The following is a 25,569-nucleotide window of genomic DNA, read 5'->3' as shown; positions in this document are numbered from 1 at the left end:
GGGCTCCGGAAGTGGGGGGTGGCGCTCAGGAAGAGGGGGTGGGGGGGGCGCCAGGAAGAGGGGGCGGGGCGCCGGAAGTGGGGGGTGGCGCTCAGGAAGAGGGGGCGGGGCCGGGGCGCTCGGAGAGAGGGGGGTGGCGCTCAGGAAGAGGGGGCGGGGTGGGGCGGGGGTGGCCGGAAGAGGGGGCGGGGCGCCGGAAGTGGGGGGTGGCGCGCCGGAAGTGGGGGGTGGCGCTCAGGAAGAGGGGGGCGGGGCGCCGGAAGAGGGGGCGGGGCGTCGGAAGAGGGGGGCGGGGCGCCGGAAGTGGGGGGTGGCGCTCAGGAAGAGGGGGGCGGGCGCCGGAAGAGGGGCAGGTCGCCGGAAGAGGGGGCGCGCAGGAAGTGGGGGGTGGTGCTCAGGAAGAGGGGCGGGCCGGAAGAGGAAGGGGGGGGCGCCGGAAGTGGGGGTGGCGCTCAGGAAGAGGGGCGGGGCGCTGGGAGGGGGCAGGCGCCGGAAGAGGGGGCGGGGCGCCGGAAGTGGGGGGTGGCGCTCAGGAAGAGGGGGCGGGGCGCCGGAAGTGGGGGGTGGCGCTCAGGAAGAGGGGGCGAGGCTGCGCCGGAAGAGGGGGCGGGGCGCCGGAAGTGGGGGGTGGCGCTCAGGAAGAGGGGGCGGGGCGCCGGAAGTGGGGGGTGGCGCTCAGGAAGAGGGGGCGGGGTGCCGGAAGTGGGGGGTGGCGCTCAGGAAGAGGGGGCGGGGCGCCGGAAGTGGGGGGTGGCGCTCAGGAAGAGGGGGCGGGGCGCCGGAAGTGGGGGGTGGCGCTCAGGAAGAGGGGGCGGGGTGCCGGAAGTGGGGGGTGGCGCTCAGGAAGAGGGGGCGGGCGCCGGAAGTGGGGGGTGGCGCTCAGGAAGAGGGGGGCGGCGCGCCGGAAGTGGGGGGGGGCGCCGGAAGAGGGGGCGGGGCGCCGGAAGTGGGGGGTGGCACTCAGGAAGAGGGGGGCGGGGCGCTCAGGAAGAGGGGGGCGGGGCGCCGGAAGAGGGGGCGGGCGCCGGAAGAGGGGGCGGGGCGCCGGAAGTGGGGGGTGGCACTCAGGAAGAGGGGGGCGGGGCGCCGGAAGTGGGGGGTGGCGCTCAGGAAGAGGGGCCGGTCGCCGGAAGTGGGGGGTGGCGCTCAGGAAGAGGGGGCGGGGCTGCCGGAAGAGGGGGTGGCGCTCAGGAAGAGGGGGCGGGGCGCCGGAAGTGGGGGGTGGCGCTCAGGAAGAGGGGGGCGGGGCGCCGGAAGAGGGGGCGGGGCGTCGGAAGAGGGGGGCGGGGCGCCGGAAGTGGGGGGTGGCGCTCAGGAAGAGGGGGGCGGGGCGCCGGAAGAGGGGCAGGTCGCCGGAAGAGGGGGCGGGGCGCCGGAAGAGGGGGGTGGCGCTCAGGAAGAGGGGGTGGGGCGCCGGAAGAGGGGGCGGGGCGCCGGAAGTGGGGGGTGGTGCTCAGGAAGAGGGGGGCACGCGGGGGGGGGTGGGCCAGGAAGAGGGGGGGGGCTCAGGAAGAGGGGCCGCCGGAAGAGGGGGCGCGCCGGAAGTGGGGGGTGGCGCTCAGGAAGAGGGGGCGGGGCGCCGGAAGAGGGGGGTGGCGCTCAGGAAGAGGGGGCGGGGTGCCGGAAGTGGGGGGTGGCGCTCAGGAAGAGGGGGCGGGGCGCCGGAAGAGGGGGGTGGCGCTCAGGAAGAGGGGGGCGGGGCGCCGGAAGTGGGGGGTGGCGCTCAGGAAGAGGGGGGCGGGGCGCCGGAAGTGGGGGGTGGCGCTCAGGAAGAGGGGGCGGGGTGCCGGAAGTGGGGGTGGCGCTCAGGAAGAGGGGGGGGGCGCCGGAAGTGGGGGGTGGCGCTCAGGAAGAGGGGGCGGGGCGCCGGAAGTGGGGGGTGGCGCTCAGGAAGAGGGGGGGGGCGCCGGAAGAGGGGGGTGGCGCTCAGGAAGAGGGGGGTGGCGCTCAGGAAGAGGGGGGTGGCGCTCAGGAAGAGGGGCCGGTCGCCGGAAGTGGGGGGTGGCGCTCAGGAAGAGGGGGGCGGGGCGCCGGAAGGGGGGGTGGCGCTCAGGAAGAGGGGGGCGGGGCGCCGGAAGAGGGGGCGGGGCGCCGGAAGGGGGGGTGGCGCTCAGGAAGAGGGGCCGGTCGCCGGAAGTGGGGGGTGGCGCTCAGGAAGAGGGGGGCGGGGCGCCGGAAGAGGGGGCGGGGCGCCGGAAGAGGGGGCGGGGCGCGCGGAAGTGGGGGTGGCACTCAGGAAGAGGGGGGCGGGGCGCCGGAAGGGGGGGTGGCGCTCAGGAAGAGGGGCCGGTCGCCGGAAGTGGGGGGTGGCGCTCAGGAAGAGGGGGGCGGGGCGCCAGAGGGGGCGGGGCGCCGGAAGAGGGGGCGGGGCGCCGGAAGTGGGGGGTGGCACTCAGGAAGAGGGGGGCGGGGCGCCGGAAGGGGGGGTGGCGCTCAGGAAGAGGGGGGCGGGGCGCCGGAAGGGGGGGTGGCGCTCAGGAAGAGGGGCCGGTCGCCGGAAGTGGGGCCGGAAGCGCGCGGCAAGGGCAGGTCTCGGCTGGGGAGGAGAGCGGTGGGTCTGCGCAGCCGGGCGTCGGCCGAGGACCCGAGCGGCAGGGCCGTTGCCCCAGGGGTGGGAGCAGGGAATCCCGTGGTTTCCCGAGGGCCCCAGGGCCGCCCTGGGCCGTTGCTCTAGGTCGGGCTGATTCCCTGCTCTGTGCCCCGGACAAGGGCTGTCGAGTTCCAAACGTTGCATCTTGCACCCCAGTGAGGCGGGTGACAGGTCGGGGGGAGCATCGTGGAACGAGCCGTCTCCATCCCAGCGCTCGCTGCCTGCTGCCGTGGAGCCACCCGGCAGCTCTCCGGAGCGGGGGAGCCCTCTCCTCGCCCAGCGCCCAAGCGGGGCCCACAGTGGCAGGCCCACGGCCACACAGGGCGCCTGCGAGGAGGGAGGGACCCGGCTGTCCACGGCCTGTGGGACGCAAGTCAGCCCAGAAACTCCTGCCTGTGGAGTCCATGACTGGTGGTTCGGGTCCTGGGCTGGCAGCCACCCACTGCCTCCCGAGGTGACTGGACCTGCCGTGGCTGCGCCACGGGGGACGAACGCCGGCACTTGGGCTTATTTCCAATCGTTAGCCTGGTGCAAGCGTGCGGCCAGGCCGCGGCCTGAGAGAAGGGCCATGGAGGAAGGGCCAGGCCAGAGGAGGGACGGGGCACGTGGAAGGTGGTGGAGCTGGCAGAGAGCGGATCCTGGGGCAGGAAGCAGCAAGCGGTGAGGAGCGAGAGGCAGGGAGCAGCCGGGGCCAGGCCTGCAGGACAAGGCGTGGGCATGGGAGATGGGCGGAGCCTCGGGTGGGGGATGGGGGCTGGGGAAAGGCAGGGGGAGCCCGGGCCAGGCCTGCAGGACAAGGCGTGGGCATGGGAGATGGGCGGAGCCTCGGGTGGGGGATGGGGGCTGGGGAAAGGCAGGGGGAGCCGGGCCAGGCCTGCAGGACAAGGCGTGGGCATGGGAGATGGGCGGAGCCTCGGGTGGGGGATGGGGGCTGGGGAAAGGCAGGGAGCAGCCGGGGCCAGGCCTGCAGGACAAGGCGTGGGCATGGGAGATGGGCAGAGCCTCGGGTGGGGGATGGGGGCTGGGGAAAGGCAGGGGGAGCCGGGGCCAGGCCTGCAGGACAAGGCGTGGGCATCGGAGATGGGCGGAGCCTCGGGTGGGGGCTGGGGAAAGGCAGGGGGAGCCGGGGCCAGGCCTGCAGGACAAGGCGTGGGCATGGGAGATGGGCAGAGCCTCGGGTGGGGGATGGGGGCTGGGGAAAGGCAGGGAGCAGCCGGGGCCAGGCCTGCAGGACAAGGCGTGGGCATGGGAGATGGGCGGAGCCTCGGGTGGGGGATGGGGGCTGGGGAAAGGCAGGGAGCAGCCGGGGCCAGGCCTGCAGGACAAGGCGTGGGCATGGGAGATGGGCGGAGCCTCGGGTGGGGGATGGGGGCTGGGGAAAGGCAGGGGGAGCCCGGGCCAGGCCTGCAGGACAAGGCGTGGGCATGGGAGATGGGCGGAGCCTCGGGTGGGGGATGGGGGCTGGGGAAAGGCAGGGGGAGCCCGGGCCAGGCCTGCAGGACAAGGCGTGGGCATGGGAGATGGGCGGAGCCTCGGGTGGGGGATGGGGGCTGGGGAAAGGCAGGGGGAGCCGGGGCCAGGCCTGCAGGACAAGGCGTGGGCATGGGAGATGGGCAGAGCCTCGGGTGGGGGATGGGGGCTGGGGAAAGGCAGGGGGAGCCGGGGCCAGGCCTGCAGGACAAGGCGTGGGCATCGGAGATGGGCGGAGCCTCGGGTGGGGGCTGGGGAAAGGCAGGGGGAGCCGGGGCCAGGCCTGCAGGACAAGGCGTGGGCATGGGAGATGGGCGGAGCCTCGGGTGGGGGCTGGGGAAAGGCAGGGGGAGCCGGGGCCAGGCCTGCAGGACAAGGCGTGGGCATGGGAGATGGGCGGAGCCTCGGGTGGGGGCTGGGGAAAGGCAGGGGGAGCCGGGGCCAGGCCTGCAGGACAAGGCGTGGGCATCGGAGATGGGCGGAGCCTCGGGTGGAGGCTGGGGAAAGGCAGGGGGAGCCGGGGCCAGGCCTGCAGGACAAGGCGTGGGCATGGGAGATGGGCGGAGCCTCGGGTGGGGGATGGGGGCTGGGGAAAGGCAGGGGGAGCCGGGGCCAGGCCTGCAGGACAAGGCGTGGGCATGGGAGATGGGCGGAGCCTCGGGTGGGGGATGGGGAAAGGCAGGGGGAGCCGGGGCCAGGCCTGCAGGACAAGGCGTGGGCATCGGAGATGGGCGGGGCCTCGGGTGGGGGCTGGGGAAAGGCAGGGGGAGCCGGGGCCAGGCCTGCAGGACAAGGCGTGGGCATGGGAGATGGGCGGAGCCTCGGGTGGGGGCTGGGGAAAGGCAGGGGGAGCCGGGGCCAGGCCTGCAGGACAAGGCGTGGGCATGGGAGATGGGCGGAGCCTCGGGTGGGGGCTGCGGAAAGGCAGGGGGAGCCGGGGCCAGGCCTGCAGGACAAGGCGTGGGCATGGGAGATGGGCGGAGCCTCGGGTGGGGGCTGGGGAAAGGCAGGGGGAGCCGGGGCCAGGCCTGCAGGACAAGGCGTGGGCATCGGAGATGGGCGGAGCCTCGGGTGGGGGATGGGGAAAGGCAGGGGGAGCCGGGGCCAGGCCTGCAGGACAAGGCGTGGGCATCGGAGATGGGCGGAGCCTCGGGTGGGGGCTGGGGAAAGGCAGGGGGAGCCGGGGCCAGGCCTGCAGGACAAGGCGTGGGCATCGGAGATGGGTGGAGCCTCGGGTGGGGGCTGGGGAAAGGCAGGAGGAGCCGGGGCCAGGCCTGCAGGACAAGGCGTGGGCATCGGAGATGGGCGGAGCCTCGGGTGGGGGATGGGGAAAGGCAGGGGCAGCCGGGCAGGGCAGGCTTGGGACACGCTGCAGAGAAGGCAGGGGTGGCAGTAGCTTGGGGGGGGCTGACCCTGGGGGGCGATGGGTTCCTAAGCGAGGCCCATCCACTCCCGCTCAGCAGACGCCTTCCCCCCACGGCCTGCCTCCACATCCCCATCAGCCCCAGGGCCTCCTGCCGCGATGTCACGGCCCCCAGAGCCAGGCCGACTCTGCCAGATTTATACCCCAAAGCCCCCAAAGCCCCATCTAGCTGCAGAGTCCCACGGCCGAATGCCCCGCCCACGCTGCCTGCGCCCACTTCGCCAGCCAGCCAGGCCCGGGAGCCCCGAGCCTGCGAGAACAGCCCAGAGAAGAGGCCAAGGGAGTCGCCCTGCACCACGACGCCCGGCCCTGGGAGGCCCCACGCGACGGCTGGGCAGCTTCACGACAGTCGCAGGCTGGACGCGCACACGGACACGCCCCCGGCTCCGGGGGACACGCCCCCGGCACACCAGCCGAAAAGAGCAATCCACAAGCGCCCTGGGCGGCTCCCGCCACAAGGGCTGGGGAAGCAGCCGCGCCCGGAGGCATAGCGCACTGCCTCTCTCCAGCTGTCCCTTGGCACGCCCAGGCTGTCTCCCATGCAGCCATCCCCATGGCGGGGCTCACCCGGAGACCGCCGCCAAAGGACCCTCTCTCCAAGGGGTCCCCGGCCGTGCACGAGTCCCTGGCGCAGGGCTCCCGGCGCGTATCCAGGGATGCCGAGCAGCTCGGTCGCTCTCCGTCCCAGCAGGATTCCTAAGCGCACGAGCCGCACTAGCTACGTGGGCCGACGCGCTGGCAGCACGAGCCATGGGATTCCCCAGGACCACGCGTGGGAGACAGCACAAAGCCACAAGCAGCCGCCCGGCAGAGGTGCCCCCCAGCGGGCATGGGGAGCGGGGCTGTGGGCTCGCACAGAGCACGCCAGCCACGGGCACTGGCTGACGGGGCAGATGCCTCAGCGCGGGGGGCTCTTTGCGGCCCGCAGCGTCTGTCAGCGACACCCGCAGCAGCTGCCGTTCCCCCGGCCGGAGGGGGAGGGGCTGCCCATCGCCGGAGCTGACCGCCTGTGCCCAGGCATGACACAAGGGAGGGAGGGTCCCCGAGGAGCTCGGCCGGGCCCTCCCCCCGCCAGCCCCCCGGAGCGAAATCCGCCTGCCCTTACCTTTAGCCCCTCGCAGCACAAAGCCGAATCCCTCATGCTCCCGCTTGTGCAGCGCGGCCGTCTTCTCCTCGATGATGTAGTCACTGGGCAGGAGAGAGCACAGGAGAAGGACGCTGGGGTTAGCTCTCAGCACCATGCTGCCCGGCACACGGAGACCTCTTCCGAGCGACCATCGCTCTCAGCAAGGAGCCGGGGACCGTCTCCCCTCCCTGGCCCACCGGCCGCAGGAAGGCGCCTGTCCCGCCCTGTGCGGCTCCCCGCTGCCCACCGATCCCCCTCAGTCACCCGCATGTGTCTGCAGCGCCTCCTGGCCCCACACGCTGCCCTGAGCCTGGGCTGGAGCGTGGGGCGCCCCGGCAGCCAGCCAGCCGTCAGGGAGGGGCTCGCTGGCGGAGGGAAGGTGGCTCTTTGTAAGTTTCCTGGCAGAGAGAGCGGCAGAGTTTATCGTCTATCCTAAGGCTCTGATCTTCGGGGCCCCCCCGGTTGCTAAGTAACCGTCTGTCATTAGGAGCAGGGGGGTGGGTTTCCATCTCATTGTCCCGCTCTGACAAAGCTGCGCGCTCTGTCCCCAGCGGCCCGGAGAGAGGCACTGCAGCACTCGGACCCAGCGAGCCCTCCACAGAGACGGGGCCACGCGCGTTCCCGGCCGGGGGGCGCCGGGAGCGAACCTCAGCCCGCGAGTGAGAGCTGAACGGCAGCCCCGCAAACCCCTCCCGGCGGAGCCGCTCGCCTGACAGCAGAGAGGAATTCACGGGCGCCCAGCGCAGTGCAGGACTTTTACACACCACCGGGAAGCACAAGGCACGGGGGGGGTGCCAGCCCCAGGGCCACAGCCCCGCGTGTGCAGCCATTCGGGCGGACACGCCTCGAGCGCAGCAACAGCGAAACAAAGCGCCACAGCCGCCAGGCAGCGCACGGAGCAGGAAACCAGCAAGGGCCGCGCCTGCAGGGCTCGCATCCACCGGGGGAGAAGGAAGCATTTCAGACCGACACCTATGCAAGGCACGGGCAGGCGTGCGCACACACGGACCCGCGCACACACATGCAGTGCAGTGGAAACACCCTCCCATCACACAGCCAGCTGCATGCCTTGCATAGCCACACACACACACACACACACACACACACAGCGCAACAGAAACACCCTCCCATCACACAGCCAGCTGCATGCCTTGCACAGCCACACACACACACACACACACACAGCGCAGCAGAAACACCCTCGCATCACACAGCCAGCTGCATGCCTTGCATAGCCACACACACACACACACACACACACACACACACACACACACACACAGCGCAGCAGAAACACCCTCCCATCACACAGCCAGCTGCATGCCTTGCATAGCCACACACACACACACACACACACACAGCGCAGCAGAAACACCCTCGCATCACACAGCCAGCTGCATGCCTTGCATAGCCACACACACACACACACACACACACACACACACACACACACACAGCGCAGCAGAAACACCCTCGCATCACACAGCCAGCTGCATGCCTTGCATAGCCACACACACACACACACAGCGCAGCGGAAACACCCTCCCATCACACAGCCAGCTGCATGCCTTGCATAGACACACACACACACACACACACACACAGAGCGCAGCAGAAACACCCTCCCATCACACAGCCAGCTGCATGCCTTGCATGGACACACACACACACACACACACACACACACAGCGCAGCAGAAACACCCTCCCATCATACAGCCAGCTGCATGCCTTGCATATAGACACACACACACACACACACACACAGAGCGCAGCAGAAACACCCTCCCATCATACAGCCAGCTGCATGCCTTGCATAGACACACACACACACACACACACACACACTGCAGCAGAAACACCCTCCCACCACACAGCCAGCTGCATGCCTTGCATACATACACACACACACACACACACACACACACACACACACACACACACACAGAGCGCAGCAGAAACACCCTCCCATCACACAGCCAGCTGCGTGCCTTGCATAGAGACACACACACACACACACACACACACACACACACACACACACACACACACAACACCCTCCCTCCTTCCCCCGGGCACAGTGCTGGGTCTGTGTGCTGCAGCCCTCTACTGCCTGGGGTGGGGAGCCCAGCTGCTCAGGGCTCCTCAGTTCACGGCTGGGCCAGAGCAAGGGCTGTGGGCGCTGGACCCGTTCTGACCCCACGCCCATCGCCGCGGTACCAGCACGAGGAGGGGGCCATGTTGCAGGATTGCCAAGGGGGCGGAGTCTGACTTGGCAGGCAGCCCGAGTGCAGCCGCGCTGGCCAGCGGCTCGGCTGAGTGCCTGCCGCCCCGGCTGGAGGACACCGTTCCGGCCCCTGCTCGGGGACACGCGAGGTAGCGCCCCGGCTCCTCCCGGGCAATGCACAGGGCAGGGACAGCGGGTCGAAAGCTCGGCAGGGCGAGCTCTGAGAACACGGGACCAGCGCGGGTGAAGGAATCGCTCGTCGCCCCTGCGACGCTCCAACCCCCAGCCGACCAGACCCGATTACACAGTCACCTGCCGACTTGGTGTGCTCGGCTCCTGGCCCGGCCCCTACCGGCCCCCCCGGGCAGCCTGGCCCCCAAGCACCAGATCTGCCAGGCTGAGCCGAGCCGGCACAGGCATGAATCCGTATCCGCGAGCGAGCCACGAGCTGCAGACACGGTCAGCGGCTCTCGTGGCCGCGCAGGGCTAAGGCTGAGGACCATAAACAGACCAGGTGGGACTGACACCTGCTCGAGACTCTGGCCACTCTGCCGTGTGACGGCGCCTCTTCCGAGGGGCGACACCCCGTAGACCGGCCCCTCGCCAGTAGTCCCCGCGGCCCCGTCAGCCGGCCAGGCCCCGCGGCCCCGTCAGCCGGCCAGGCCCCGCGGCCCCGTCAGCCGGCCAGGCCCCGCGGCCCCGTCAGCCGGCCAGGCCCCGCGGCCGAGTCCATAGAACAGTTTGTGTTTCCCCTTCCTTGGGGTCACAGGGCGGGGGTAGGGGAGCCCGAGCTCCCCTCCTCCACTGGGCCCCAGCCCTGGGCCCTGTTAGTGGTGGGCGCGTCCCCCCAACCAGCAGCTCAGTGGGGAATCCCTCCGAAACGTGCCGAGCTCACCGGGCAGTCAGCTGGCTCCCTGCCCCATGTTCACTTCCTACCCCTGCCAGGGGCAGCCCGTGGATGTAGGCAACCTCAGCCGTTGCCTAGGGCGCCGCGTTTAACGCGGGGCCCAACGATGACATCACGCCACTGAGGGCTAGGGAGGTGGGGGCGCCGATCGGGCGTTCCGCCGAGGGGCCAGTTGCTGGCAGCCCGCCTCGAGCCGCTCCTGCCCCTGTCCAGCCACCAGGGCGTGGCTTGGGGTCAGGCTGCGGCTCCTGGGCTAGGGCTGCAGCTCCTCCCCATCTGTGGCCAGCCCCAACTGACCAGCTTCTCTGGCCTTTATGCTCGGGGCGGGTGGCATCTGCAGCATGCCCAGCAGGGCTGTGAGGGAGGGGTCTTTTCCACACCCATCACACACTCTCCCTATTAGGAGAGGTTCCCGGGTTGCTCCCCCTCACCCGCGTCGGGGCTGAGGCGGGAAAAGAAGTCGGGGTTCGCATGCGCCCTCCCTGGCCAACACGCCACGTGAAACGAGCGCGGCTGCGGAGACGAACGCCAGCGCAGAATTCGCGCGTGGGAATCTTCCATTGTTTGTAGCCACGCAGGCGGGGCCTGGTCTGTCTCCACGGTAAAAGAGCTGCCCAGAAGGTCATACCAAAGGGCCTCAATGGCCTATTCCACTGCCAGCGTCTCCTGTTCCGTTGTGGAACACCTGGGCTCACGGGGAAACAGCTTGCGGCTTAGGTAGAGAATAGGGTGATTGGCTCCGTCTACCTCCCGGGACAACACGGCCCCCAAGCCCACCGCGGAGGCATCTGTCTGCAGGACGAACGGCTTCGTGAAGCCGGGCTGGGCGCAGACAGGCTCCTGGGTTAGCTGGTCCCACAGGGCTGAAAACGCTGTCTCCCGACCAATTCACCTTTCGGGGTTGTTGGTTCCTGGTCAAGTCAGTCAGCGGGGCAGCTATGGTGGAGAAGTTAGGGACAAACCGGCGATAACACCCCACCTGCCCCAGGAACTTGATGCTTCGTGGCGGGCGTGGGGCAGTCCCAGAGAGCCTGCACTCCATCGATCAACGGCCGCACCCCCCTTTCCCCACCGTGTATCCCAGGTACGTCACCTCGCGTTGGCCCAGGTGATACTTAACAGGGTTTGCCGTCAGCCCAGCCTCTCCCAGAGCCCACAGCACCTTCTGCACATGGTGTAGGTGTTCTTCCCAACTCGCACTGTACACAACGATGCTGTCGATGTACGTGGCCGTGCACCCGTCCGGCGGGCTCCCACTTGATTCATAAGGCGCTGAAAATGGCCACTGCCCCATGTAATCCAAAAGGCATCATCGTAAATTGGTATAGGCCGACGGGGGTCGGGAATGCCGTTTTCTCCTTCCCCAAAGGGGTCGCAGGGATCTGCCAGTACCCTTCGTGAGGTCTAGCGTCAGTCTGAACTCGGCACGCCCCACTGCTCTAGCAGCTCGTCCTCCCGGGCCATGGGGTATGCGTCAAACCTCAAGATGGCATTTACTTAACGGAAGTCAACACAGAACCTCACTGTCCCATTGGGTTTGGGTACCAATACGACGGGGCTCCGCCATTCGCTTTTTGATTCCTTGACCACCCCCAGCACCAGCATTTTGCCCAGCTCCTCCCTAACGGTGTCCCACATCTTCCCGGGGAGGGGGCGGCCATTGTCCCTCACCTTTCGGCCCAGGACGGTGGCAATGTGATGGCTGGTTAGTCGGGTCCTAAGTGGCATGTGACAAGACTTGCGGGAATTGGATGATTAATTCTTGTAGATGTTCCAACCCGAGGTCTTGTCCGAGGTCCACCGGATGGCATTCCTGTGAACCCCTGGCCGGCCTGCCGCCTGAGTTCTGGTTCCGGAGGGACGGGGCGATCAGCATGACCTCTTGTTCCTTCCAAGCTCTCTGAAAGTTCGTGTGGTAAATTCGGGCCTTTTTCTGCCACCCTGGCAGCTGTACTTCATCGTCTACAGGCCCCACTCTTCGGGTCACTTCCAGTGGGCCCTGCCATTTCACTAACTGTTTGGACTCAGCTGCAAAAGCAACACCCGATCCCTGGGTTGGAAGGTCCTCGCCTTTGCTCCCTGGTTATAGTGTCGCACCTGGTCCTCCTGTGCCTTCTGCAGGTCCTCACGGGCTAGCCGGCCCGGCTCCTTCAGCCACTCCCTCAGCTATAGCGCATAGTGGACGGACTCCTGAACGCGGGTCTCCTGCTCTTCCCATGCTTCCCTCAGTAGATCCAGGATTCCCCGGTGGCGGCGTCCACACAGTAACTCAAAGGGTGAGAAGCCGGTGGACGCCTGGGGTACCCCTCATGGCGAAAAGTAGAGACGGCAGCCATTTATCCCAAAGCCACGGCTCTTCCTCCACGAACGTGCGTCACATGGCCTTGAGAGTTCTGGTAAATGCTCGACCCATCCGTCTGTCGGGGGGTGGTATACGGAGGTCTTTAGGGCATGCATATTCAGTAGGCGGCACAGTTCAGCCATGAGCTTGGATCTTGCATTCGTCCCCTGGCCTGTCAGGATCTCCTCTGGAAGCTCGACCCTCTCGCATACCTTTAGGAGCTCGTCTGCGATGGCCTGCGCAGTTGTGGCTCGTAAAGTGACCTCCAGCGGGTGGCATATTCCACGATGACCAAAATATACTTGTTTCAACTTCTGCTCCACTCCAGCAGGCCCCCCAGATGTAGGCCTATGTGCGCAGAATTGTAGCGGCTCACAAATGGCGAATTCCTCTGGGAGGTGCCGCTCGGGGGGAGGCTGCTCTGATCCTGGGTGCGTCACAGCCGGTCCTTGACCCACCTGCTTGTCCCTGGGCAAACCCAGGCTGCAATTTGGGCCCCGCCTTGCAGGGAAGCTGTGAAGGAGGCTCAGAGGGAGCCGCAGAAATGAGCAGAGGTTTAGCAAGCCTGACCCGCGCAGAAGGCTTAGAAACGGGAACCTGTTCGGTCCTGAGCCACGAGGGCCGAAGTGTCGTCCGTGTGTGGGGAGTGTCGCAGGGAGGCTCTGGGCCGCTGCTCTTGCACCCACCGGAGGTCGGACACGCAGCCGGGCGGAGTCTGCAGCAAGAGGGTGAATGCTCCAGGGGAGGCTGACTGTGACAGACCGGACCATGTCAGGGCAGAGCTGAGGGCGTCCGCTCAGGGCGAATTGCTCAAATCCGGGGCTCCTTACAGTCCCCCTGACTGGCGACCTCTCCAAACAGGCCACACACCAGTCCCACAGAGCGCTTCAGCTGCCTGCCTGAAGCCTCCCGAGCAAAACCCCTCCGACACCCCAGCAATAACCGTGCCCCAGATGGCCCCGGGCCTCATACACAGGTGGGGGGTCCTAACACCCAATCCCACCTACCCCGAACAAGTCCTGTCCGGTTCCAAGAAACCAGCCACAGATCCCTGGTCAATTTACCCTCTGGATCTTACCCACAAATCACGCTGGGCCAATCCTTTAGAATCTAAACTCTAAAGGTTTATTATCACAAGAAAGAAAAGCCTGAGAGTAAGGTTATTAAAGTACAGTACGTTACATGCACCGAATCTCCCAGTTCTCGGTGCAGGCTCTAGCAGAGATGTTGCAGCTGCTGGTTTAAAAGTTCTTATTGCACATCCTACGATCAGGATGGGTTCACAGGTCTTCCGGGCTCTTCAATCCCTGCAGAGCTGCCTCTGGGATGAAGTGCTGAGCTGAGAACAAAATGGCATCGACCGCATGGCCTCTTTATACTGCCTTCCTGGCCTCTTTTTGTATGCAGCAAGTCACCTGGTCAGAGGCCAATCTCTATGTTCCCTGCTGGCTGCCCTCAGGTGACAAACCCCATTCTTTGGGTGTGTCCATAGCCTATTGAGAACCATTGTTCCACAGGGCTTCGCTACTCAGCCTGTCCATAGCCATGCTTAACCACATTCACAGAAATATTCAGCTTCCACACAGATTACAGATCTACACACACAGACATTATACACTCACATAAACAGTGTACACAGGATCAGAAAACAACAAGCTCCCATTCAATACCCCACATGGCTCCCTTTCATACCAATTTCTGGGGCCAACACCCCCACCTAGGGGTGCAGCAGCGATCTGGCTGCTTCCCTCCATTTCGGTAATGTGACACCCCCAACGCAAAATTGATGCAGGAAGTGATGCCAGTAACATCACTGAGGGCATCACAGGCCTCCCCAACCAAAATGGTGGCGTGCCTCAGTTTCCCTTCTCATACAGGACCTTCTGGCGGAAACCCTTTTTGTCCTGTAAGAAGTTCCAAGACCAGTTACAAGTGTTAACCACGAAATAGCAACATCACAATGTCCCCTTACATACCGTCTGTCGTTTGGTACATCTCCAGACAGATTACATGGTATTTTCATAAGCTCATGCACACTGTATACCGTTACAATTCTCTGCAACAATAATCCATTGGTTACAAGAATTAACATCAGTAACAAGAACAATCCTATCTCAGGTGTATACTGAAATTCTCCATCAGGCCCCTTCTCTGGCCCCACACCATTGCAGTTTTGGCCCTTCAGGTTTAAACTGCAAATCTTCTTGGCCAAAGCAAGTCCTGCCCCTCCCCCTTGTCCTCTGGGCTCCAGGCCTGAAACCTCTGGCCAGACCAAGACAAAGGGCTGGCTGGGCGTGACTCCCTGGCTCACAATGGCCCTGGAATTCTCCCCCTTCCCCCACTCAGTGGGGTAACAGCAGTGAGCTGTAGACTCCCAAGTCTCTTCTCTGTCCACCTCCAACCCCTGTTTCCACATTGAACCAGATATCAATTTCCCTGATTGAGTATGAGTGTCCACCGTGTCCAGAGATGGGAGCATAACTGCCATCTCCTGCATCCTAGGGAGAGTGACCACACAGCTGTTCTGCTCTGCATACTTAGCTACCCAGCCCTTCTCCTGAACCTGAGACACTAAGTTCCCACTCTCCTCCTTCACCTGGGAACAATCCTGTCCCACACACACTGACTTCCCAGCAAGCTGGTCACCCACAGTCACTGGGTTAGCAGCCTGCTCCAGTTCTCTGGCTGTTCCTGCCTCCTCTGGAACAACCCTCAGTCCCTCTGAGACCTCTCCACCACCATCCATACTGGGTTTCCCTAAACCCAAGTCAGTGGAGTCACTGTTAACAGACAAGTTCTGTCTGCCAGGCACTGCAACAAGTGCCTCACACAAGAAGCTGCTGCCGTTTACAGGCAGAGCTTTCTCCTGAATGCCTTCTCCCAGCAAGGTCCTGTCACCTCCCTCAGTCACAGCAAACTGCTTGCTACAAGCACTGCCAGGACTCTCCTCCCTATGAGCTTCCTTAAGCAGCAGTTCACCCTTCCCTGGCTCTGCAGCAGCCTTGCCCTGCTGAGCCACAACCAACTCCTCCTGCAATTCCCTTACTCCCTGAGTTATCTCCAGCCCCTCTGGTGGATTCACAGACAATCCCCTCTCAGGCACACAGACAGACCCACAAGAGACAGGGTCAGAAGCACCTTCACTCCCTGTGCAACTCTCTAGATGGCTGTAAATGTCCACACCATCATTAGGCACCAGAGTTAACACACCCTCATTCTCTCCTTGTGCCTGGGCTAAGGGGTCTCCCTGCTCCCACAGAGTCGCTCCCCCCTCTGCCAGCAACACAGCAGCATCAGGCACAATATCAGGGTCACCACTGTCTGGTCTCTGGGGTTCTGGTAAAACACTGACTGACTCTACCTGAGTCACCTCATCCCTCTCCCCAGCAGACACAAACCTTGGGCCACCCCCTTCCTGGGCCTTAGCCATATCCAGACCCAACTCTGGGACAACCACACTGCTCTCAGCCTTCACAGGCTGTGGGGCACCTTCCTCAGACACAGGAAGAAACTCTTCCCCACACACAGCCAGACAACCAGAGACAGCTTCTCCCTTGTCCCCACACCCCTGGCTAATCTCAGGCATACAGCTAGCCACTGGGACAGCTTCCTTTACTGCCCCACTGCTACTTCCACCAGCCAAATTGCCAGCTTGCACACACTGTGCTTCACACAACTCAATTTCAGCTTGTGCAGGTTCAATTCCACAAACCTCACCAGCCACCAACTCCTCAACTAAAACTTCACTCTGGCCAGCCACTCCAGGCTGCCCCAGAGAAACATTTCCCTGACTTCTGGGCTCTTCCTGCCCTGGTTCTGATTCCAGCCTCACCTCTGAGGCATCAGACGGGCACTCACCCCCAGGCTCACTGCCCCCCTGCACAGACACACAGCTATCTGCCACAGGCACACATGTAGAGACACTTTCCCCTTGGTTACAGGGAGACTGACCATCTCCAGGAAACTTTCCATACCCACATGCACCCCCTTCCCAAACCTCCCTGCTAGCTACAGGTAACACACAAGGTTTGCATTCACACATGCTTTGGGGTTGGGTCATCACATCAGCTGGGCAAAATACATCTGCCATATCATAAGCACACCGCATACCCACAGAGTTATACATTGAATCTTCAGGAGAATACAGTCTCTCTTGTTCTTTTAGTCTCTTAAGCTGGAGGTCAAGTCTAGCATTTTCCTCCTTGGCTAGGGCCATCTTCTTTGCATACTCTGCCATTCTCTCTGCATGTTCTGCTTTTCTCATCTCAAGTTCCCGATCCATCTCCTTCTGTCTCTTAGCAATTTCTTCATCTGCCTTCCGCCTTCTTTCAGCAGCCTCCTTGGCTCGCTTCTGCTCCTTTTCATCCACATCTCTGGTTAATAACAGCAATACCAGATCTAGTTTAGAGGCCCTTTTCCTAAAGGCAATGCCTCTCCCCAAGCACAAATCCTTCAGAGCACTTTTGCTCAGACTCTCATATAATTCCGGGTTCAACCAAACTCTCAACACCAAAAATCAAATTTAGACAGCGTGGGGTCCTGATCCCAAAGCTCAATTGACCAAGATCTGTGGATCCTGCCGACTACGCCACTGTGACGGACCGGGCCGTGTCTGGGCACAGCTGAGGGCGTCCGCTCAGGGCGAATTGCTCAAATCCGGGGCTCCTTACAGTCCCCCTGACTGGCGACCTCTCCACACAGGCCACACACCAGTCCCACAGAGCGCTTCAGCTGCCTGCCTGAAGCCTCACGAGCAAAACCCCTCCGGCACCCCAGCAATATCCGTGCCCCAGATGGCCCCGGGCCTGTACACAGGTGGGGGGTCCTAGCACCCAATCCCACCTACCCTGAACAAGTTCTGTCCGGTTCCAAGAAACCAGCCACAGATCCCTGGTCACTTTACCCTCTGGACCTTACCACAAATCACGCTGGGACAATCCTTTAGAATATATATCTAAAGGTTTATTATCACAAGAAAGAAAAGCCTGAGAGTAAGGTTATTAAAGTACAGTACGTTACATGCACCGAATCTCCCAGTCCTCGATGCAGGCTCTAGCAGAGATGTTGCAGCTGCTGGTTTAAAAGTTCTTATTGCACATCCTACGATCAGGATGGGTTCACAGGTCTTCCGGGCTCTTCAATCCCTGCAGTGCTGCCTCTGGGATGAAGTGCTGAGCTGAGAACAAAATGGCATCGACCGCATGGCCTCTTTATACCTCCTTCCTGGCCTCTTCTTGTATGCAGCAAGTCACCTGTTCAGAGGCCAATCTCTATGTTCCCTGCTGGCTGCCCTCAGGTGACAAACCCCATTCTTTGGGTGTGTCCATAGCCTATTGAGAGCCATTGTCCCACAGGGCTTCGCTACTCAGCCTGTCCATAGCCATGCTTAACCACATTCACAGAAATATTCAGCTTCCACACAGATTACAGATCTACACACACAGACATTATACACTCACATAAACAGTGTACACAGGATCAGAAAACAACAAGCTCCCATTCAATACCCCACATGGCTCCCTTTCATACCAATTTCTGGGGCCAACACCCCCACCTAGGGGTGCAGCAGCGATCTGGCTGCTTCCCTCCATTTCGGTAATGTGACACCGGGGCACCGCACCCCAGCACCCGTCCAGCTGTCAGTGAAAGCGGGCGCAGGACTGGCCCTGCGAGCCTGACAGCGAACCCTGGAGAACTCTTATGTGAGTCTGGCCTTTCAACCCGTCGTGCACCTGCCTTATGGGCCATTAGTCCGGCCACACCGGCCTCGTCTACACGTGAGAACAGCCTTAGTAACCATGAGATCTACTGCGGCGTTTCCCAAACTGGACCACGGCCCGCTACCGGTATGGGGGGGAGACGTACCGGGCCTCCGCGTGGCTCCCAGGGTGCCCGTGTGGCGCCGGGTCCACGAAGCCCTGGGCTGGGCGGAGGATGCACCTGGATGTTCTAGGCTCCCAGCAGAGGTGTAGCAAGGGGGCAGCAGGGGGAGGGCAGTTGACCCAGGGCGCTGGGCTGGGCTGCAGGGGTGCCGGGGCGCTGGGCTCACCTGGGCAGCAGGAGGAGGAGGTGCCGGGAAGCCAGCGCTGGATTCAAGGGGAGGGACGGAGAGAGGGGCAGGAAATCAGAGCTGGGCTCAGCAGTTCTGAGCGGCTTGGGGGGAGGTGCAGGGAAACGGGGCTCAGCTGGGCTGTGGGGGGCTGCAGGGAACCAGTGCAGGGCTCAGCTGGGCTGAGGGGGGCTGCAGGGAACCAGTGCAGGGCTCAGCTGGGCTGTGGGGGAGGCATGCAGGGAACCAGTGCAGGGCTCAGCTGGGCTGTGGGGGGCTGCAGGGAAAAAGTGCAGGGCTCAGCTGGGCTGTGGGGGGCTGCAGGGAACCAGTGCAGGGCTCAGCTGGGCTGTGGGGGGCTGCAGGGAACCAGTGCAGGGCTCAGCGGGGCTGAGGGGGGCTGCAGGGAACCAGTGCAGGGCTCAGCGGGGCTGAGGGGGGCTGCAGGGAACCAGTGCAGGGCTCAGCTGGGCTGTGGGGGGCTGCAGGGAACCAGTGTGGGGCTCAGCTGGGCTGTGGGGGGCTGCAGGGAACCAGTGCAGGGCTCAGCTGGGCTGTGGGGGGCTGCAGGGAACCAGTGCAGGGCTCAGCGGGGCTGAGGGGGGCTGCAGGGAACCAGTGCAGGGCTCAGCTGGGCTGTGGGGGGCTGCAGGGAACCAGTGTGGGGCTCAGCTGGGCTGAGGGGGGCTGCAGGGAACCAGTGCAGGGCTCAGCTGGGCTGAGGGGGGCTGCAGGGAACCAGTGCAGGGCTCAGCTGGGCTGTGGGGGGCTGCAGGGAACCAGTGCAGGGCTCAGCTGTGCTGTGGGGGGCTGCAGGGAACCAGTGCAGGGCTCAGCTGGGCTGTGGGGGGCTGCAGGGAACCAGTGCAGGGCTCAGCTGGGCTGAGGTGGATGGGGGAAGGCATAGGGAACAGACGGGCAGCTCAGCTGGGCTGAGGTGGATGGGGGAAGGCATAGGGAACAGACGGGCAGCTCAGCTGGGCTGTGGGGGGCTGCAGGGAACCAGTGTGGGGCTCAGCTGGGCTGAGGTGGATAGGGGAAGGCATAGGGAACAGACAGGCAGCTCAGCTGGGCTGTGGGGGGCTGCAGGGAACCAGTGCAGGGCTCAGCTGGGCTGAGGTGGATAGGGGAAGGCATAGGGAACAGACGGGCAGCTCAGCTGGGCTGTGGGGGGCTGCAGGGAACCAGTGCAGGGCTCAGCTGGGCTGAGGTGGATGGGGGAAGGCATAGGGAACAGACGGGCAGCTCAGCTGGGCTGTGGGGGGCTGCAGGGAACCAGTGCAGGGCTCAGCTGGGCTGAGGTGGATAGGGGAAGGCATAGGGAACAGACGGGCAGCTCAGCTGGGCTGTGGGGGGCTGCAGGGAACCAGTGCGGGGCTCAGCTGGGCTGAGGTGGATGGGGGAAGGCATAGGGAACAGACGGGCAGCTCAGCTGGGCTGTGGGGGAGGCATGCAGGGAACCAGTGCAGGGCTCAGCTGGGCTGAGGTGGATGGGGGAAGGCATAGGGAACAGACGGGCAGCTCAGCTGGGCTGTGGGGGGCTGCAGGGAACCAGTGTGGGGCTCAGCTGGGCTGAGGTGGATGGGGAAGGCATAGGGAACAGACGGGCAGCTCAGCTGGGCTGTGGGGGGCTGCAGGGAACCAGTGTGGGGCTCAGCTGGGCTGAGGTGGATAGGGGAAGGCATAGGGAACAGACAGGCAGCTCAGCTGGGCTGTGGGGGGCTGCAGGGAACCAGTGCAGGGCTCAGCTGGGCTGAGGTGGATAGGGGAAGGCATAGGGAACAGACGGGCAGCTCAGCTGGTCTGTGGGTGAGGCATGCAGGGAACCAGTGCAGGGCTCAGCTGGGCTGAGGTGGATAGGGGAAGGCATAGGGAACAGACGGGCAGCTCAGCTGGGCTGTGGGGGGCTGCAGGGAACCAGTGCAGGGCTCAGCTGGGCTGAGGTGGATGGGGGAAGGCATAGGGAACAGACGGGCAGCTCAGCTGGGCTGTGGGGGGCTGCAGGGAACCAGTGCAGGGCTCAGCTGGGCTGAGGTGGATGGGGGAAGGCATAGGGAACAGACGGGCAGCTCAGCTGGGCTGTGGGGGGCTGCAGGGAACCAGTGCAGGGCTCAGCTGGGCTGAGGTGGATGGGGGAAGGCATAGGGAACAGACGGGCAGCTCAGCTGGGCTGTGGGGGGCTGCAGGGAACCAGTGCAGGGCTCAGCTGGGCTGAGGTGGATGGGGGAAGGCATAGGGAACAGACAGGCAGCTCAGCTGGGCTGTGGGGGGCTGCAGGGAACCAGTGTGGGGCTCAGCTGGGCTGAGGTGGATGGGGGAAGGCATAGGGAACAGACGGGCAGCTCAGCTGGGCTGTGGGGGGCTGCAGGGAACCAGTGTGGGGCTCAGCTGGGCTGAGGTGGATGGGGGAAGGCATAGGGAACAGACGGGCAGCTCAGCTGGGCTGTGGGGGGCTGCAGGGAACCAGTGTGGGGCTCAGCTGGGCTGTGGGGGGCTGCAGGGAACCAGTGCAGGGCTCAGCTGGGCTGAGGTGGATGGGGGAAGGCATAGGGAACAGACGGGCAGCTCAGCTGGGCTGTGGGGGGCTGCAGGGAACCAGTGTGGGGCTCAGCTGGGCTGTGGGGGGCTGCAGGGAACCAGTGCAGGGCTCAGCTGGGCTGTGGGGGGCTGCAGGGAACCAGTGCAGGGCTCAGCTGGGCTGAGGGGGGCTGCAGGGAACCAGTGCAGGGCTCAGCTGGGCTGTGGGGGAGGCATGCAGGGAACCAGTGCAGGGCTCAGCTGGGCTGTGGGGGGCTGCAGGGAACCAGTGCAGGGCTCAGCTGGGCTGTGGGGGGCTGCAGGGAACCAGTGCAGGGCTCAGCTGGGCTGAGGGGGGCAGCAGGGAACCAGTGCAGGGCTCAGCTGGGCTGTGGGGGGCTGCAGGGAACCAGTGCAGGGCTCAGCTGGGCTGAGGGGGGCTGCAGGGAACCAGTGCGGGGCTCAGCTGGGCTGAGGGGGGCTGCAGGGAACCAGTGCGGGGCTCAGCTGGGCTGAGGGGGGCTGCAGGGAACCAGTGCAGGGCTCAGCTGGGCTGAGGGGGGCTGCAGGGAACCAGTGCAGGGCTCAGCTGGGCTGTGGGGGGCTGCAGGGAACCAGTGCAGGGCTCAGCTGGGCTGAGGGGGGCTGCAGGGAACCAGTGCAGGGCTCAGCGGGGCTGAGGGGGGCTGCAGGGAACCAGTGCAGGGCTCAGCTGGGCTGTGGGGGGCTGCAGGGAACCAGTGCGGGGCTCAGCTGGGCTGAGGGGGGCTGCAGGGAACCAGTGCAGGGCTCAGCTGGGCTGAGGGGGGCTGCAGGGAACCAGTGCAGGGCTCAGCTGGGCTGAGGGGGGCTGCAGGGAACCAGTGCAGGGCTCAGCTGTGCTGTGGGGGGCTGCAGGGAACCAGTGCAGGGCTCAGCTGTGCTGTGGGGGGCTGCAGGGAACCAGTGCAGGGCTCAGCTGGGCTGTGGGGGGCTGCAGGGAACCAGTGCAGGGCTCAGCTGGGCTGAGGTGGATGGGGGAAGGCATAGGGAACAGACGGGCAGCTCAGCTGGGCTGTGGGGGGCTGCAGGGAACCAGTGCAGGGCTCAGCTGGGCTGAGGTGGATAGGGGAAGGCATAGGGAACAGACGGGCAGCTCAGCTGGGCTGTGGGGGGCTGCAGGGAACCAGTGCAGGGCTCAGCTGGGCTGAGGTGGATAGGGGAAGGCATAGGGAACAGACGGGCAGCTCAGCTGGGCTGTGGGGGGCTGCAGGGAACCAGTGCAGGGCTCAGCTGGGCTGAGGTGGATGGGGAAGGCATAGGGAACAGACGGGCAGCTCAGCTGGGCTGTGGGGGGCTGCAGGGAACCAGTGTGGGGCTCAGCTGGGCTGAGGTGGATGGGGGAAGGCATAGGGAACAGACAGGCAGCTCAGCTGGGCTGTGGGGGGCTGCAGGGAACCAGTGCAGGGCTCAGCTGGGCTGAGGTGGATAGGGGAAGGCATAGGGAACAGACGGGCAGCTCAGCTGGTCTGTGGGTGAGGCATGCAGGGAACCAGTGCAGGGCTCAGCTGGGCTGAGGTGGATAGGGGAAGGCATAGGGAACAGACGGGCAGCTCAGCTGGTCTGTGGGTGAGGCATGCAGGGAACCAGTGCAGGGCTCAGCTGGGCTGAGGTGGATGGGGGAAGGCATAGGGAACAGACGGGCAGCTCAGCTGGGCTGAGGTGGAGGGGGAAGGCATAGGGAACAGACGGGCAGCTCAGCTGGGCTGTGGGGGGCTGCAGGGAACCAGTGCAGGGCTCAGCTGGGCTGAGGTGGATGGGGGAAGGCATAGGGAACAGACGGGCAGCTCAGCTGGGCTGTGGGGGGCTGCAGGGAACCAGTGCAGGGCTCAGCTGGGCTGAGGTGGATGGGGGAAGGCATAGGGAACAGAAAGGCAGCTCAGCTGGGCTGTGGGGGGCTGCAGGGAACCAGTGTGGGGCTCAGCTGGGCTGAGGTGGATGGGGGAAGGCATAGGGAACAGACGGGCAGCTCAGCTGGGCTGTGGGGGGCTGCAGGGAACCAGTGTGGGGCTCAGCTGGGCTGTGGGGGGCTGCAGGGAACCAGTGCAGGGCTCAGCTGGGCTGAGGTGGATGGGGGAAGGCATAGGGAACAGACGGGCAGCTCAGCTGGGCTGTGGGGGGCTGCAGGGAACCAGTGTGGGGCTCAGCTGGGCTGTGGGGGGCTGCAGGGAACCAGTGCAGGGCTCAGCTGGGCTGAGGTGGAGGGGGAAGGCATAGGGAACAGACGGGCAGCTCAGCTGGGCTGTGGGGGAGGCATGCAGGGAACCAGTGCAGGGCTCAGCTGGGCTGAGGTGGATGGGGGAAGGCATAGGGAACAGACGGGCAGCTCAGCTGGGCTGTGGGGGGCTGCAGGGAACCAGTGCAGGGCTCAGCTGGGCTGAGGTGGATGGGGGAAGGCATAGGGAACAGACAGGCAGCTCAGCTGGGCTGTGGGGGGCTGCAGGGAACCAGTGCAGGGCTCAGCTGGGTTGAGGTGGATGGGGGAAGGCATAGGGAACAGACGGGCAGCTCAGCTGGGCTGTGGGGGGCTGCAGGGAACCAGTGCAGGGCTCAGCTGGGCTGAGGTGGATGGGGGAAGGCATAGGGAACAGACGGGCAGCTCAGCTGGGCTGTGGGGGGCTGCAGGGAACCAGTGTGGGGCTCAGCTGGGCTGTGGGGGGCTGCAGGGAACCAGTGCAGGGCTCAGCTGGGCTGAGGTGGATGGGGGAAGGCATAGGGAACAGACGGGCAGCTCAGCTGGGCTGTGGGGGGGCTGCAGGGAACCAGTGTGGGGCTCAGCTGGGCTGAGGTGGATGGGGGAAGGCATAGGGAACAGACGGGCAGCTCAGCTGGGCTATGGGGGAGGCATGCAGGGAACCAGTGCAGGGCTCAGCTGGGCTGAGGTGGATGGGGGAAGGCATAGGGAACAGACGGGCAGCTCAGCTGGGCTGTGGGGGGCTGCAGGGAACCAGTGCAGGGCTCAGCTGGGCTGAGGTGGATGGGGGAAGGCATAGGGAACAGACGGGCAGCTCAGCTGGGCTGTGGGGGGCTGCAGGGAACCAGTGCAGGGCTCAGCTGGGCTGAGGTGGAGGGGGAAGGCATAGGGAACAGACGGGCAGCTCAGCTGGGCTGTGGGGGGCTGCAGGGAACTGGTGCTGCACATCCTTGGATTGTGGGGATGGTTTTGGGGGAGGAGCAGGGAACCAGTGGGTGTGGGCAGCTCAGCTGGGTTGCAGGGGAGGGAGGTGCAAAGAAGCCTAGTGGGGGGAGGGGATCCAGGAGCCCTGAAATGCCTTCCCCTGGTCCAAAAAATCCCTCATCTGGGACCAGTCAGGTCCAGAAGATGCCAGACCAGGGAGGTCCAACTCCTGCCCAAGTCCCCTCCTTGCACCCTCCCTCCTAGCCAAATACCCTACCCCAAATCTGCTCCTGCTCCCGCCTCCCAGAGTGTCCGTGCGGTTCCGGGTCCCCCAAGCCCTGGCCCGGGCTGGGAGGAGGGTGCAGCCAGGTGAAACACTGAACATTTATTCATTTTTCATTCTTTTTTTTATATGCGTTTATAGTTTTGGGCTGCAAAAGACAGTACTGAAAAAAACGGGTTCCAACTAAAGGTAAAAGTTTGGGAAACCCTGATCTAGCCAGCTTCCTATCCATCTTACAGTCCATGTATCCAATGCACATTCCCTTAACTTGCTGGCAAGAATATTGTGGGTGACCGTATCAAAACCTTTGTTAAAGCTGGCACTGGGGGCTTTGGGAGGACCAGAAACAACTTATTTGCATATTTATCATTTGCTTAATGATATGCAAATATGCAAATGAATGCTCCGATCCTCCAAAAGCTCGGGAATGGATTTCCTGGTCCCCGTGTCAAAAAGTTTGGGAACCCCATATCTAATGTATCTCCGGGTTCCCCTGTCCACTAGGCAATTAACCAGATGTGGCCTCACCAGAGCCAAATAAAGGGGAATAATGACATCTCTGGATCTGCTGGCAATGCTCCTCCTAATGCCCCCTAATATGCCATTAGCCTTCTTGGCTACAAGGACACACTGTTGACTCATATCCAGCTTCTCATCCACTGTAGCCCCCAGGTCCTTCTCATCCACTGTAATCCCCAGGTCCTTTTCTGCAGAACTGCTACTTAGCCAGTCGGTTCCCAGCCTGTACCAATGCTTGGGATTCTTCCGTCCCAAGGGCAGGACTCTGCATTTGTCCTTGTTGAAACGCATCAGATTTCTTTTGGCCCAATCCTCTAATCTGTCCAGGTCACTCTGGACCCATCCCTGCCCTCCAGCGTATCCACCTCTCCCCCCAGCTTAGTGTCATCTGCAAACTTGCTGAGGGTGCAATCCAGCCCCTCATCCAGGTCATTAATAAAGATGTTGAACAAAACTGGTAGTAGAACCGATCCTTGGGGCACTCCGCTAGAAACCGACCACCAACCTGACATCGAGCCGTTGATCACTACCCATTGGGCCCGACAGTCTAGCCAGCTTTCTATCCATCTTACCGTCCATTTATCCAATCCACATTCCCTTAACTTGCTGGCAAGAATACTGTGGGAGACCGTATCAAAAGCCTTGCTAAAGTCAAGGTCTATCACATTCACTGACTTTCCCACGTCCACAGAGCCAGTTACCTCATTAGAGAAGCTAATCAGATTGGTGAGGCACAACTTGCCCTTTGTGAATCCATGCTGACTATTCCTGATCACTTTCCTCTCTTCCAAGTGCTTCAAAATGGATTCCTTGAGGATCCCTCCATGATTTTTCTGAGGACTAATGTGAAGCTGACTGGTCTGTAGTTCCCTGGATCGTCCTTCCCTTTTTTAAAGATGGGCACTACATTTGCCTTTTTCCAATCATCCGGGATCTTTGCCGATCTCCACGAGTTTTCAAA

At 63.9% G+C, this 25,569-nt stretch overlaps 1 protein-coding gene across 3 annotated transcripts in view; it reads right to left on the bottom strand.

The window, feature by feature from the left end:
- Positions 1-25,569, bottom strand: part of SHANK3 (SH3 and multiple ankyrin repeat domains 3) — a 780,355-nt gene that overhangs the window by 163,370 nt on the left and 591,416 nt on the right. For all 3 annotated transcript variants that reach the window (XM_075914851.2, XM_089777650.1, XM_075914857.2), the window contains one exon: positions 6,589-6,671. In XM_075914851.2, coding sequence (XP_075770966.2) covers positions 6,589-6,671 — 83 coding nt within the window. The remainder of the gene's footprint in view (positions 1-6,588; positions 6,672-25,569) is intronic.

Source organism: Pelodiscus sinensis, chromosome 1, assembly GCF_052426305.1.
Source record: "Pelodiscus sinensis isolate ZL-2025 chromosome 1, ASM5242630v1, whole genome shotgun sequence".
NCBI lineage: Eukaryota > Metazoa > Chordata > Testudines > Trionychidae > Pelodiscus > Pelodiscus sinensis.
The sequence above is the reverse complement of the archived record's forward strand: the minus strand, read 5'-3'. Positions and strand labels throughout refer to the sequence as shown.